The sequence below is a fragment of the Squalius cephalus genome, assembly GCF_949319135.1.
Source record: "Squalius cephalus genome assembly, chromosome: 24".
Lineage (NCBI taxonomy): Eukaryota > Metazoa > Chordata > Actinopteri > Cypriniformes > Leuciscidae > Squalius > Squalius cephalus.
Window position 1 is genome coordinate 9,424,468 of NC_137145.1, and position 15,834 is coordinate 9,440,301.

The 15,834-nt window shown below is 40.1% G+C and overlaps 2 protein-coding genes across 3 annotated transcripts; one reads left to right on the top strand and one right to left on the bottom strand.

Moving 5' to 3' along the window:
• Nucleotides 1-3,404: 3,404 nt before the first annotated feature.
• On the top strand, nucleotides 3,405-7,883 carry LOC307153113 (uncharacterized protein). 2 transcript variants are annotated; one of them, XR_013820107.1, is made up of 3 exons: nucleotides 3,405-4,232; nucleotides 4,409-4,499; nucleotides 7,655-7,883. XR_013820107.1 is itself a non-coding variant. In XM_079862286.1 (2 exons), exon 1 carries the CDS (start codon nucleotides 3,579-3,581, stop codon nucleotides 4,494-4,496), a length of 918 nt encoding a protein of 305 aa, XP_079718412.1. In that variant the 5' UTR covers nucleotides 3,405-3,578; the 3' UTR covers nucleotides 4,497-4,499; nucleotides 7,655-7,883. The 2 variants fall into 2 exon arrangements, 1 of the variants encoding a protein (XP_079718412.1); XM_079862286.1 differs by having other exon boundaries at nucleotides 3,405-4,499.
• A 6,653-nt stretch (nucleotides 7,884-14,536) lies between these two features.
• On the bottom strand, nucleotides 14,537-15,526 carry LOC307152127 (olfactory receptor 1E16-like; the record flags this gene model as incomplete). Its single annotated transcript, XM_079860532.1, has 1 exon — nucleotides 14,537-15,526. One exon carries the CDS (start codon nucleotides 15,524-15,526, stop codon nucleotides 14,537-14,539), a length of 990 nt encoding a protein of 329 aa, XP_079716658.1.
• Between the last annotated feature and the right edge of the window lie 308 nt (nucleotides 15,527-15,834).

The window sequence follows — 15,834 nt, forward strand, 5'->3', positions numbered from 1 at the left end:
GGGACAGGCATCTCCATAGGCCTGGTTCGGCATTCAATGCTATCGTCCCCTCAAAACTGATAACCAAGCTGCATAACCTGGGGCTGCCTTCTGCACTGTGTAACTGGATAATAAGCTTCCTCACCAGTACACAACAACATGTTCATATTTGGAAAAAACTCCTCCAGCACCATCATAATGAATACAGGCACTCCTCAAGGCTGTGTCCTCAGCCCCATGCTGTACACTACTTTATCATGCATGACTGTGTCGCTACCCAGCCCAACAACGTCATCATAAAATTCACAGATGACACCACAGTCATTGGTCTTGTCACAGGCAATGATGAGACCGCTTACCGGAAGGAAGTGTTGGAACTGTCACATGGTGTGAGGCTATTAACCTCACACCGAACCATCATTATGAGTTTGTTTGTGTCAGCTGTGTGATCAATTATCAGCGTTTGTGTTCCTACTTAAGTTGTCCCTTCACCTGCACTCCTTGGTCTGGTATTGTTCATGTCTGCACGCTGTTTTACATGTTGACTGTTTGGATTATTCTAATAAACCTTGTGTGCTACATTCCTCATCTTAATATTTATTGAACTTAAGCGTTACAGAATCATTATAATGTAAAATGAATTTTAATCTCTTATTCTTTTATTCATATAGGGCATACACTTGTCATTGTTTATTTGAATCATTATTCCTGATAAGTATATTTTTTTATATTTTATTGTCTTGTCGTTTTATATATATTCTTGTATATTCTTTTATATTTTATTGTCTTTGTAATTTATTGTGTGTTCCCCTTCTACCCTGTTTTTCTCTTGAGGAGATAACAAAATAAGAATTTCATTGTACCAAGTAAATATGACTATAAATATCTTGAATTTAAAATTGTTGGAACTAGCATCTTGGTATTAACCATGGGAACCTAACGAGCTCATACAACATGGCCTTCGACACAATGCAACAGCCTGCAAGTGTTTCTCAAACTGCATGTAGTAAGAACAAAGTCGCTTTCAAGGAAAGTCTGTTCACTCGGCGGCCATATCTGCATGCCTCCAGGCAGCTATTTTGGGCATTCAAGACCAAAGCCTATATTTAAATGGAGGAATCCTTGAATCTCAAAAACTGCTTGCTGAACTCACAATTAAATAACATTTAAAATCAGCAAAAACATCTGACATGAACTGTCCCATAAATGTTGTTTCTTATGCTCAAATAGTGTTAAAAAAGCTTATTTTTTCAGGCTAGACCAGCCAATGTGCAGGTGCAGTCCTAATCTGAGTTTAAGGTTTCGATGGGAACCGGAGCTTCTAACGGCAGCAATGAATTTACCAATCAGCGATTGGCTCTTTTACTTTAGAAGTGAGGACTATTCCGCCATATTGTGTATTACAGTTTCTCCCGTTCATAATAGGAGTGAACGTCCTGAAAGCCCATCACCTTTGAGTGTAAACTAAACAAGCCAATGTACATTAGATTTGCAGTGCGGCTATATATATGAATGCGGGTGCTCTCACATTTCAGGTCAGAGCCGGTGATCTGGCCGCTCCGCAGTGCCTCTGCAATTGTGGTGATGGGACGTTATATCTCTGTTCCCTCCTGCAAGAAACGGGGATTACATACGTAACTTAGTCTCCCTTTCAGTCATTCACGTTCGAGGTTACGTCGGAATGACTAACGTAATGAGTTCCCTACTAAACGCCACTATTGCTGCCCCTTTCTGCGCCCTGTGTAAGCCACCTAATCCACCCGCACCTCCTGGAGTGGAAGATGGGACAGGGCTTATGCATAGAAGGTCAATTACTGCTGTTCCGCTTGACCCGTACAGTAAGACTATTTGGATAACACTGGGAAAGCAGGAAGGGATGCTATGGAGGCTGCATCCTGCCCATAGGGAAGTAACACATGTGGAAAATACACATATGGACTTGCCATTAGGGCAGTGCTACACAGGGAATGTCTCAGAGGAAGCTCTGGCCTAGTTAGACGGCAACACCGAAAGGGACGGCAGAGTGGACTCTACCAAGGGAAAGACATGTGTTCGCCGACAGGGGTGCTTTACCCTGGAAAAATAAACATATGGGATCACCGTAGGGATCACAACATATGACACCTAGCCTAGCACAGGGGTCAACCATTGGGCATACTTAGGAGTGTTAGGGTTGGCGTCGGACTCTCCCCCACGGCTGCCAATGCTGGTGAATGAACTCGACAGGGTTCCGCCAGCTGGGGAACACAACTGAGGAACAAGATAAACACATGTATCCGGTCTTTAGGAGGGGAATGGCGCAGCAAGTTAAGGCGAGTACACGGGAGGACACTGGCTCTACATGAAGGTTATAAAATCTGGCAAGCGTGTTGGGTGTCGCCCAGCCTGCAGCTCTAAATATATCTGCCAGTGAGGCGGTGTGGGCCAACGCCCAGGAGGAAACAGCACTCCTGGTTGAGTGAGCTCTCAACCTGAGAGGGTGTGGCTCGCCTTGGATCTGGTACAGGCGCAAAGCGCAGACAGGACAGAGCAAAGCAAGGGCTGAGTCTGCCTCCTTGCAGGTTTACCATCTGGTCCCTGAAAGGCGTGGTGGGAAACTTGGGCACGTATCCGGGCCAGGGTCTCAGGATAACGTGAGAGCTGGTGGCCCGAATTCCAGGCATGATTCGTCGACAGAAAATTCTTGCAGGTTTCTTACTCTCTTGATGGAAGCCAGCGCAGTCAGGAGCACTGTCTTCAATGACAGGATTTTCAGCTCAGTTGACTTCAGCGGTTCGAATGGGGCTCTCACTAACGCTGTAAGCACCAATGAGAGATCCCAAGAGGGTATGGTGTGTGGGCGAGGATGATTTGGCCTTCTCGCACCCTCCAGAAACCTGACGATCAGGTCATGCTTCCCCACGAATTTACCGTTTACTGCATCATGATGATCCTCTGCACAGGGGAGAGCTTGCTCTTTTCCCAGTTGACCCAAAGTCCCAACTGATTGAGGTGGACGGATGCATTGGAAAATGCGTTACTGTGTTAACATTTTGAATGGGAGCTTGTGAAGGGCCAGATTTAAAACTCACAGTTCCAAGATTGGCCGTAACTCACTGCCTTACTTGGATACAATGAAGTAAGGGCTGTACAACCCTGACTTCATATTGGCTGGAGGGACCGGCTCTATCATGTCCTTTGCTAGTTGGACTGAGATTTCTGCCTATAAGACAGGAGCATCGCTGGCCAGCATGGAGTTGAACTGGATGTCTCTGAACTTGGGGGGATGCGAGGCAAACTGAATTGAACAGCTGAGTCTGATAGTCGTCGCGACTGAGGGCGTTGTTGTGTTTGGAGCTCCGTCGAATTAATTCAGAAACCTTGTTTTTCTTCTTTACACTCTTTTACAAACGAACTTTTTCATTTTTATATATCTGGAATACTATTCTCCTTAAAAAACAATCGGATTGCTCTGATATCGCTACATATATCCAACCTTTCGAACTTCCGCTACTAGCCTTAGCCCGCTAGCATTACACGCGTGGTCGCGCCTATCGATCGACTTATTTACACCCGTATCACTGAAAGCTATAATTCGCCATTATAGCACATCTGCTATAATGGCGAATATAACGGATGTGTGTCTAACGTTACCTTTGAGTGCAGGTGAGGACACCTTCGAGCTGCATTCTGTGCAGTTAGAGCTGGAATCCGTGGAGAAGCAGATCCGCGACCTACTAGAGAGACAGGCCGAGCTACGAGATCGACGTTTCGCGCTTGAAACATCACGCGCCGATGCTCACAAGTCAGTGGTTAGTAACCTTTTGACTCCGACCTCGTCTACTCCATGTGTTTCTCTGCCCAGGATGCGATCATCCCTGGTTTCATTCACTCCGGCACCGACACAACAACATGGACCCTGGGTGATTCCACAGCGGAAGACGCGGGCCAGGACCAGAGCTAGGACCTCTCCGCCCCTCCCGGCCTTCGAGATCTCCACCCGGAACCGCTTCTCCCCTCTACGCGAGACGGAATGCGACGCTGTGATCATCGGCAGTTCCATCGTCCGGCATGTCCGTGCTACCATAGGTAAAGGTAAGGTTCGCACTCACTGCTTTCCTGGTGCTCGTGTTCTCGATGTCGCTGCACAGGTTCCCGGGATTCTGAACGGTGACGAGCCCGTCGGAGCTGTCGTGCTGCACGCGGGAACGAACGACATCAGGCTACGGCAGTCGGAGGTTCTGAAGAAGGACTACAGGAGCCTGATCGAGACGGTACGCAGTACATCGCCTGAAACAACGATCATCGTGTCTGGACCGCTTCCCACCTACCGACTAGGACACGAAAGGTTCAGTAGATTATTTGCTCTAAATGAATGGTTAATGTCATGGTGTAATGAACAGAGACTGCTCTTTGTAAATAATTGGAATCTTTTCTGGGAGCGACCTAGGCTCTTCCGTGCTGATGGCCTTCACCCCAGCAGAATCGGAGTGGCTCTTCTGTCGGACAACATCTCCAAGACGCTACACACCATATGACTAGTAAGTCAAAGTCCAAATCACACTCTTTGCTGTCCAAACTTAATTGATATAAGTACCAATGTAGAACATTATATTGAAACTGTGTCTATTCCTCGTTTAGTGAGATCAAATAATAAATCTACTGCAGGATCTAAGAAAAATCTAATTGTGATTAAACCAGAAAATCTCAATATTAGTGAACAAAAACAATTTATAAAGCTAGGTCTTTTAAACATCAGATCGCTTACACCTAAGGCGGTTATTGTAAATGAAATGGTCACAGATAATAGTTTCGATGTACTTTGCCTTACTGAAACCTGGCTTAAACCAAATGATTATTTCGGTCTTAATGAGTCTACTCCTCCTGGATACTGTTACAAGCATGAGCCCCGTCTGATTGGTCGTGGCGGTGGTGTTGCTATAATCTATAAAGATATTCTTACTGTTACTCAGAAAACAGGTCACAGGTTTAATTCGTTTGAAGTACTTGTGCTAAATGTTACTCTCTTAGATGTAAGAAAGAAATCCATATTATCTCTAGCCTTGGCTACTGTATATAGACCGCCAGGGCCTTACGCTGATTTCCTAAAAGAGTTTGCAGACTTTCTCTCAGATCTTTTGGTCAATGTCGATAAAGCATTAATTGTTGGAGATTTTAACATACACGTAGATAATTCAAATGATGCTTTAGGGGCTGCGTTTACAGATTTATTAAACTCCTTTGGGGTCAAGCAAAACGTAACTGGTCCCACTCATCGTCTTAATCACACGCTAGATTTAATTATATCACATGGAGCCGATCCAACCGATATAGATATTATACCGCAAAGTGATGAAGTCACTGACCATTACATGGTCACTTGCATACTACGTACCGCTGAAATTTGTCATGTTGCGCCGCGTTATCGACCAGGCAGAACAATCCTTCCAACAACTATAGATCATTTCTCAAATAGCTTACCTGATCTATCTCAGCTGCTCAGTGAACCAAAACAAACAGATGAACTAGAGGAAATGACTAGCACTATGAGCACCATTTTCTCTAGTACATTAGACATCGTTGCACCAATTAGTTTAAAAAAGGTTAGAGAGAAAACTAAAGCACCATGGTACAACAGTGTTACGCATGTTCTAAAGAGAGAAACTCGTAATTTAGAGCGTAAATGGAAACAAACTAATCTAGAGGTCTTTAGAATCGCATGGAAAGACAGTATGTCACGTTATAAAAAGGCCCTAAAAGCAGCCAGGGCTGAGCATCTCCGCAAACTAATAGAAAACAACCAAAATAATCCTAGGTTTTTATTTAACACCGTCGCTACACTAACAAATAAACAGACGTTACCAGAGCAAAATATTCCGTCACAGTGTAGTAGTAATGATTTTATGAATTTCTTCACTGAGAAAATAGAAAGCATCAGAAACACAATTGTAAATGTACAATCTTTAATGGTGTCTTATGATTCAGCCTCAATTATCACCCCGCAAGAACAATTACAGCGCTTTGCAACTATAGGACAGGAAGAGTTAAATAAACTTATCATTGCATCTAAACCAACAACGTGTTTATTAGATCCAATACCAACTAAACTACTGAAACAAGTGTTACCTGTAGTGGAAGAGCCTCTTCTCAATATTATTAACTCGTCTTTATCCTTAGGTCATGTTCCAAGAATATTCAAGTTGGCAGTTATAAAACCTCTTATTAAGAAACCACAATTAGATCATAATAACCTAGCAAATTACAGACCCATTTCAAATCTTCCATTTATGTCTAAAATACTAGAAAAAGTTGTGTCCGCTCAACTGTGCTCTTTCTTGCAAGAAAATGATATCTATGAAAAGTTTCAGTCTGGATTCAGACCGCATCATAGCACAGAAACTGCGCTCGTTAAAATCACAAATGATTTACTCTTAGCTTCTGACCAAGGCTGTATCTCAATACTAGTTTTACTTGATCTTAGTGCTGCGTTCGATACTATAGATCACACAATACTCTTAGACCGACTACAAAACTACACTGGTGTTCAGGGACAGGCATTAAGCTGGTTCAGATCATACTTATCAGACCGTTACCATTTTGTCTGCGTAAATGGGGAAAAATCGAAGATAACGTCAGTAAACTACGGTGTACCGCAAGGATCTGTGTTAGGCCCTCTACTATTCTCAATATATATGCTGCCACTTGGTAATATTATAAGAAAACATGGAATTAATTTCCACTGTTATGCTGATGACACTCAATTATATATTTCATCACGACCAGATGAAAACGCTAAATTATCTAAATTAACAGAGTGTGTTAAAGATATAAAATACTGGATGACATGTAATTTTCTGCTATTAAATTCAGATAAAACGGAGGTATTACTTATTAGTCCAAAAAACTGCCCACAAAACCTCTTACAATACAACTTTAATTTAGAAGGGTGTCCTGTTACTTTATCCTCTACAGTAAAAGACCTGGGTGTTATATTAGACCGCAACTTGTCTTTTGAAAATCATATTTCATATGTTACAAGAACAGCCTTTTTCCACCTTAGAAACATTGCTAAGCTACGTAACATGCTATCTGTTTCTGATGCAGAAAAGTTAGTTCATGCATTCATGACCTCGAGACTAGATTACTGTAATGCTTTATTAGCTGGTTGTCCTGCATCCTCAATAAACAAGCTACAGTTAGTCCAAAATGCCGCCGCTAGAGTTCTTACTAGATCAAGAAAATACGATCATATAACACCAATTCTGTCGTCTCTACATTGGTTACCTATAAAGTTCCGTATCAATTACAAAGTATTGCTACTGACCTATAAAGCCCTAAATGGTTTAGCTCCCGTGTATTTAACGGAACTTCTATCGCCCTACAATCCGTCGCGCTCTTTAAGATCACTAAATTCGAGGCTTCTGGTCATTCCTAGGATATCTAAGTCCACTAAAGGAGGGAGAGCGTTTTCACATTTAGCTCCTAAACTGTGGAATGGCCTTCCTGATATTGTTCGAGGCTCAGACTCGCTGTCCCAGTTTAAAACTAGATTAAAGACGCATCTCTTCAGCCAGGCATTCACATAATACTTACATTTTATACTACAGTTGAATCAGATTGAATGCATTACTATTGCGAACAGCAGCTACGCTAATTATTTCCCATATGCTTTTCTGTTGTTATCTCGGGACGCTAGTCCCGAGGTAAATACAGATCGTCAGCTCCAGTTTGTATCCAGCCTCTCATGGAAACTACAGATTCTCCAACACCCGTGCAGAGACGACTCGGCGCCTGTGAAGAGACGACTCGACGCTGGCGATGTTTATGCCCTAAATCAATACATGATTAACTAACTGTATTTCTCTATGTACATTTCTGAAATGCACTTTCTGTAAAGCTGCTTTGAAACAATATGTATTGTGAAAAGCGCTATACAAATAAATTTGAATTGAATTGAATTGAATTGAATAGTCCGAATGAGCCAGCGAGATGGGCTGGGAAGCATTAGCCAGGCTCTCAGGGACTGTACAAGTGGGATCAGAGGGACCACAGACCTACCGGCAGTGGGGCAGCAAGGTGGAGCCTTGTGCGTGAGAAGGCATAGCGTCCTCGAACTGCACGCTGCTGCCCGCCGGAGAGATGGATGAAGGTGGCATAGCTCGCTCTTTTAGGGAAATAGCTCTTTTACAGTGTTGAAACGCACAGGGGAGATAGCCGTGGCACAGCTTGTAGGATTATAGTGCATTATAGTGATTTTTTTGTTTGAGAAGACATGGCGGAAGGCAGTGACAGTGCTCGGGAGATTCATTCCCCCAAAAAACCTTCCCGCCACAGCTGCAGCTTCTCAGTGTTCTTGTCAAGCCCCACTAAAGGCATAAAAAACACTGTAAAGCACTATAAAGTTTTCGTGCACTATATTTAAAGACTTCTGAAGCCATTCGATAGCTTAATGTGAGATACGAATGAATATTTAAGTCGTTAAAGTTAATGGAAACTCATCTCTCCTCAGGCATTCTCCATTTTGCATAAAAGCATGTTATCTTGCTGGAGTTTATTTATGTTTCTAAATCATGTCATATACTCATATGCGAGCTCTCAACTCTAATGAGAGCAGTCTCAGTACTATGGTACGGTCTAAATCCTGACTGAAAATCCTTGCAGAATTTCTTTCTAAAAAGGAACATATGAGGATACCGCCTTTTCTAGTATCTTTGACAGAAAAGGTAGATTCGAGATCGGCCTATAATTGACTAATTCAAGATCAAGTTGCAGTTTTTTAACAAGCAGTTTAATCATAGCCAGCTTAAAGGTTTTTGGTACGTATCCTAATGACAAAGATGAATTAATGATATTAAGAAGAGGATCTATGACCTCTGGAAGCATCTCTTTCAGTAGCTTAGTCGGTATAGGGTCTAGCATAAATGTTGATGATTTAGAGGATTTAATGAGTTTAGAGAATTCTTCCTCTTCTATAGCAATGAATGAATCAAATTTTTCCTTAGGGAGACTACAATGCACTGCCTGATGCGATACTGATAGACGGTTGCATGGTTATAATTTTCTCCCTGATATTATCAATCAAAGTGAAGAAGTTCATAAAGTCATTACTGCTGTGCTGCTTGGAAACTTCTGGACTTGAAGCTTTATTTTTCGTTAGTTTAGCCACTGTTTCAAATAAATACCTAGGGTTTTGTTTATTTTCTTCTAATAGGGTTGGAAAATAAGCAGATCTAGCAGCTTTTAAGGCCTCTCTGCATGCAATCGAGCTCTCCATGAAATGCGAAATACCTCTAGTTTTGTTTTCTTCCAGTTGCTCTCCATTTTTCTGGCTACTCTCTTAAGGGCTCGAGTGTGCTCGTTGTACCACGGCGTTGGACTAATTTCTTTAATCTTCTTTAAGCGCAACGGAGCAACTGTGTCAAAAGTGCTGGAAAAGAGAGAGTTAAAAGTTTGTCGCAATATCGAGTTCTTCTATGCTATCTGGGATGCTGAGATGATGAAACTGATCAGGAAGATTATTAATAAACCAATCGGTAACACTTTATAATAACGTTCAGTTGTAAGTCATTTACAAGTGGTTAGTTAATGATGAACTAATTGTTTACAAAACATTCATAAATGATTAGCAAGTGTTATACTAACATTTTATGGATGTTTTGTAAATTCTGTTACAAGTAATTTACAAGTGATTAGTAAATGATTAATTATTTACGAAACATGACTTTGTTTCATAAATGTTTAATAATTTTTTTTTTTTTTTTTTTTTGTATGTATGCAATTAGAGGGTGCAGAAAGTGTTGTAAATGCCTTGTATACACCTACAGATAATTTGTAACAGGTAAGTAACAGTGTTCAACACAATGATGTGTACACGCATGAATAAATCATTTACAACACTTTCTGCATCCCCTAATCTAAAGTGTAAACTATTCATCACTTGTAAATGTGTTACACATCATTCGTAGATTACCACTTCAAGAATTACACTATATATTGCTACATTAAGCACCAACACTTCAAAAGAATTATATTTGAAACTAGACTTCTTAGTAATTCTGAAAATATTACTATAAATTACAGCAACACCTCCCCCTTTGCGTTTCAGACGAGGTTCAGCACATCTAGATTATAGTCTGTAATCATATCATTAACAGTAAGTGCTTTTGAAGTAAGGGATCGAATATTCAGCAACCCAAGCTTTATCATTTGCTCATTTATTATATCTGTTTTTTATTTGTTGAACATTAAATTTTTACCCTTAGATGGGTTTGGAAGTTTTTTGTATGTCCTAATTTGGGGAACAGACACAGTCTCTATATGATGATATCTAGGTGAAAGAGACTCTATGTGATGGGATTTATCTGTCCTTGGTGACGTGAGACAGTTGGCAGACAGTCGGTTTAGCCAGTCTGTCTGCTTCCTGACCTGAGCCCCAATTCATGTTTGAGCTCTAAGACTATGTGCCATATTAGTAGACAGAACAGCAGCACCATCTTTTCAACAGGTCAGGTCTGCCCCAAAAACTTTTCCAATTGTCTATGAATTCTATATTATTTTGTGGACACCACTTAGACAATCAGCCATTGAGTGAGGACAATCTACGGCGAACAGGAAGGGGGCCAGAGCAAATTACAGTGCCTGATATCGTACTTGCGAGTTCACACACCTCTTTAACATTAATTTTAGTGATCTCTGACTGGCGGAGTCGAACATCATTAGTGCCGACCTGAATAATAATCTTAGAGAATTTACGATTAGCATTAGCCATTACTTTTAAATTTGCTTTGATGTCAGGCGCTCTGGCTCCCGCCAAACATGTGACTATGGTGGCTGGTGTCTCTTTTCTATTTTTATGTAATAGAATCACCAATAACTAGGGCACATTCAACAGGATTCTCAGTGGGTGTTTCACTGAGTGGGGAGAATCTATTTGAAGTTGTAATCGGAACGGAAGAGCTGTGTTTTGTCCTGCGACTACAGCGTCTCACCGTCAACCAATTGCCCTGCTGCACGGGCTCTACAGCCAGAACCGAACAATGTACAGAGTTCACTAAGCTAGTCGCATCCAAAGCAGTATCTAAAGCCCTTGCATGCTTACTATCCTCGATTAAAGTTTGGATGCGTGTCTCTAGTTCTGAAATCTTCCCCGTCAGCTTGACTATCTCCCTGTATTTATCACATGTAATTCCAGTGCTGACAGAAAAGGCTATGCTAAACATGTTACATGAGGTGCTAGTAACAATAAGAGAAGATGACATGACTCACCGTGTTTGTTGACTGATCCTACTCACCTAAGTTGTTTGATGAACTCGTAAAAGGCGAAAGCGCGAGAAAATAAATAAAAATAAATAAAGAGTGGAAGGATGGCACGTCAACAGGCAAGCGAATTACTAGCGTGTTGTGCAAGCTGTGATTCAAAACAGAAAGATATACGAATCTTACAGACGCAAACCAACGCAACAGCTGCAGCAGGAGCAAAGAGGCAGACAAGCACATGCAGCAAATGCCTAAAATAAAAATCAGGTGCACAGGTGCACATGATTAGAAGCTCATTCTACTCTCTCTGGATTAGAGAGTGCACAATGAATTGTTCTTCATGCGCAAAGTAACACAAATTTTAAACTGTTTAAAGAAAAGGCTCAATCTGTTGCATAGATATGATACACTACTCATATCTCTTCCCCTTGTGCTTTGAACTTTTCAACGTGGCTTCAACGTGGACTCCATTGTCTTCCAACGTTGCTTCAAGCGCATCATTCTGTGCATGGGATGTGCATAAACCACTCTGTATTGGAGCCTTTCATATTAGACCTATAAAACCTTTGCACAATGAAAGATTATTAATAGCCTTTCATGTTCTGTCCTATCTATCATATGTTGTTGCCTTATTAAAAAGCTGCGCTATACATTTAAAAGAAATGTCTTTTCATTTCATAGTATATATAAATACATTTTTCATTAATGTATTTTATAACAATAGAAAGATTTGTGTTTTATTTGTTCCCCACTAAATGCCCCCCCCCACTATAATAATAACTATAAGAATAACTTTTGCTGCTGAATTATCCACTAACCTCATTTATAATAGTATTTTTGCCATAGATGATGAATATAGCCTTCTCTTACTCTAGCTGTTTAAATCTTTGCAAATAAATATCTTCTGAAATTTGTTTTGACAGAGATGGTTGGTTGTTTTAATTTTTCAGTTCCTCAGAAAATGGCCCGATATGTTTTAAAATCTTATAAAACTGAGATGTTTATACAGTAGTTCAATTTTTACAGTATACAAAACAATCGTCCAGACAAGATGATCATTACCACAGTATTATATTAGTATTAATACTAAAGTCCTCTGATTTAATTTTCAATACAATCAAAACTGAGATGCAAGACGGCAAGTTGCATTTTAACGAAACGAGAGACCGCATCTGTGGTGATGCAAGAGATGTGCGCTGTGTTATAATGTGTTGCTACTGACGACGGTCATATAATTGAATGTTTATGCTTTAAAAAATGTGCATAGAACTGCTAATTTTATTTGTTGTTTGTTGATTTTCAAATATACAACTTGTTGAAATGTTTTCAGTTCTTTTTGAACATTTTCATCTCATTTTAACAAAACTGTGATAATACTGATAATCGTGATAATTTTGGTCACTATAATCGTGATATGAAATTTTCACACCGTTTCATCTCTACGTCGAATGTGACTGACTGAAGGGGAACCATCTTTCTATATCTATAGTCTTTGGTAAGAATCTAGCTCAGTAATTCACAGCTCAGCAGGACACTGAAATGTGCATCAATTATCAATGAATAATATTTAACTAAAATTAAAGCTACAATATGCAAGAATTTTTGGCCGCTAGAGGGCGCTACATTCCAAACAACAACAACGGCGTAGCTTGATGACGATGTGAAGGAGCGTGGAATGATGGGAACTGTCGTTTTAAACTCCACCGTGGATGTAAATCAGTCAGACGGGAATCGAAAAATCATGTTCATGGATGAGGCTAAGTTCTATTTTTATAATGACATGCTTTTTGTGGCGAGGGGGGCGTGGTTCAGCGCGGTCTGTAATGGGAGAGAGAAGAGATGAGCGGGACACAAGTAGGTCAAGTGCAAATGACGAACACCTGTGTCTTATTGCTGTAATCCGCATGGAGAGACCGCTTATAAGCCGTGCGCTGGAACGAGAGAGAGACTGGAGAGAAAATTGGACGCAGAGAAAGAAAACCGGTGGATCCGAGCTCTCATTTTTGAACTGTTTTGTGCCGTCAGGGTTGCCACGGTGAATGCGCGTTTTGCACGACTTTTGTTTGTTTTGCTTTATTTTTAATAAAGTACGAGTCCCAGTCACGCCGACCCCTGTCTTCTTCCTTCCTGACTCTTGAACCTCATCACACTTTTATTTCATTAAAATGAATTAACCGCAAGAAAAGTAAGGTTTAATACTAAATTGGTTATCATAGATGTTACTGTATGTCGAATTCATTGCTGTGATATTTTACGTCGCAGTTTTACGTGTTCTAAACAATTGTTGTAAAAGTACATTCGAACATACCCACATCATTTGCCAAAATACTGATTAATCTTTATGTATAACACATGCTATGTTTATTTACATGGCCATACACACCAGACGTGATAAACAATGTCAATAAACTAAACACAAACCTAAAGCAATAATACTTCCCTTTTCCCTTACATAAACATAACTATTACCGAATGCTACATTTGGAAAATATAAAATTAAGCATGCTTTGTCGACAGAACCAGCTGCAATCAGTAAAGAATAATTGTGTTCCATAACGATTGCAAGAAACAAGCTAACGTTTGTTGCTTGATAGACGCTACAACTACAACTTCCGCATTTGTCCAGGACTCCACGCAGTACGAGTGGAAACCGAGGGTAACGCGGATATGATGCAATTGACTGGCGACTCCCAGCTCCCCCCTGCTCTAACGCCCCGTTTCCTTGGTTAAAATCGCAATTTTCTCACGATTTAAAAATAGTTGGAAACATTTGGGATATTGTAAGTAATCAACTTAACAAAATATATAACACTGGCCTTGAGATTATGGGATATTTTAATGCAAAATTCTTGCATATTGTACCTTTAAGTGTGACATTATTTGAAATTTACCAGTTCGATAGTGTGACTTTTTACTAAGAAGTGAGTAAATGATCACAATTTTAACTAGCATTTTCTTTTTTTTTCTATGAGAAATACTAATGAAAACATGTAAAATCATTCGTAGCCAAGACCTGTGTAAATAAAATAATAGAACATATTACTAATTGTAATCTAATGAAACAACCAAAACTGCATGAACATTTAGTAGGAAATGTATGGTTTATTTATAATTAAAATATATTAGAGTTTATAAATGTGCCTGCAGTGTGGTAAATTAAATTTCCTGTTCTGAGGTATCACATTACATGCTGTTTAAATGCATTTACAATATTTGTTAATATAGTTATATATATAACTATACTAACTATATTAACAAATATTGTAAATGCATATAAACAGCATGTAATGTGATACATAAGAACAGGGATAGGCAGATGATCTCATTTAGAAATAGTTAACCTATGTACTTTTAGACTCATCCTGTTTCTCTGGACACACCATTTGAGAAAGAACTGTCTGACTTCTTTGATCCTGATGCAGTAGATGAAGGGGTTCACTAGTGGTGGAAGCAGACTGTAGAACATGACCAGGGCAATCCTCTGACTGCTGTTTATCTGAATGCTTGGGATGCTAGAACTGGAGTAAACAACGAAACGTGGCACATAATAGATAATAATGATAGTCAGCTGTGTGGCACAGGTAGAAAAGGCTTTCATACGACCCTGTGCATTTGCTATTCGAAGCACAGACACCAGGATACATACATATGAAAAGATGATGAAAGAGAATGGCCCGAGAAGCACAAACATTGCTACACCATAGGTAATGAGATTCGGTTGGCTGACATCTGCACAGGCGAGCTGGTTTATAGACACAGCGTCACAGAAGCAATGAGCGATCATATTTGGCCCACAGAATGGCAGTTTCACTGTTTGCATTAAGGTGATGGTTGGGGCAATCATTGCAGTAACCCAGGAAAGCCCTATTAAAAGTCTCATAGTGCGGTTAGTCATTAAAGCAGGGTATCTTAGTGGGTAACAGATCGCCAAGTACCGATCTAGAGCCATGATCATCATAATAAGAGAGTTTAGGGTCCCAAAATAGTGAATCAGCTGCCTTTGAAACAGACAAACGTAGAAGGTAATATAACCGTCATTAAACCAGTAGCGAGAAATGACTTTTGGCAGAGCAACTATGCAAAAACCAATATCAGACAAGGACAAACTCAGCATGATAATATACATAGGCTTAAAGAGGCTGCGTTCAGTCACAAACAGGACCACAATGAGAGAGTTTCCAGTGATTACAGCGATGTAGATGCAGAACAAAAGTGCTGCCATCAGGCTGTAGTATTCGGGCTGAAGTCCAGGGAAGCCCACGATGAAAAACTCGGTTACAACAGACACTGCAGTTTCGTTTGCCTGTGACATACTAAAACATACAGTTAACATCTGTTTACAAAAGTACCAAATGTATCTGCCTTTTACACATGACATACCTTGTAAAAATGGCTTTAATTTGATTTGCTAAATTGTGAAATACTAAAACATACAGTTAACATCTGTTTACAAAAGAACCAAATCTGCCTTTTGACATACCTTGTAAAATAACTTGTGGCTTTGATTTGCTAATTTAAAAAATGTATATTTTCTTGAAGTTAAAATTATTCTTGGCAACATTTAAAAATACAATATAATAATGATAATTTATTTAAATAAAGTTCACCTATGAAATTATA

Bases quoted from the DNA above. Each gene is read 5' to 3' on its own strand.
- LOC307153113 (XM_079862286.1), top strand. From the start codon at position 3,579: ATGGCGAATATAACGGATGTGTGTCTAACGTTACCTTTGAGTGCAGGT.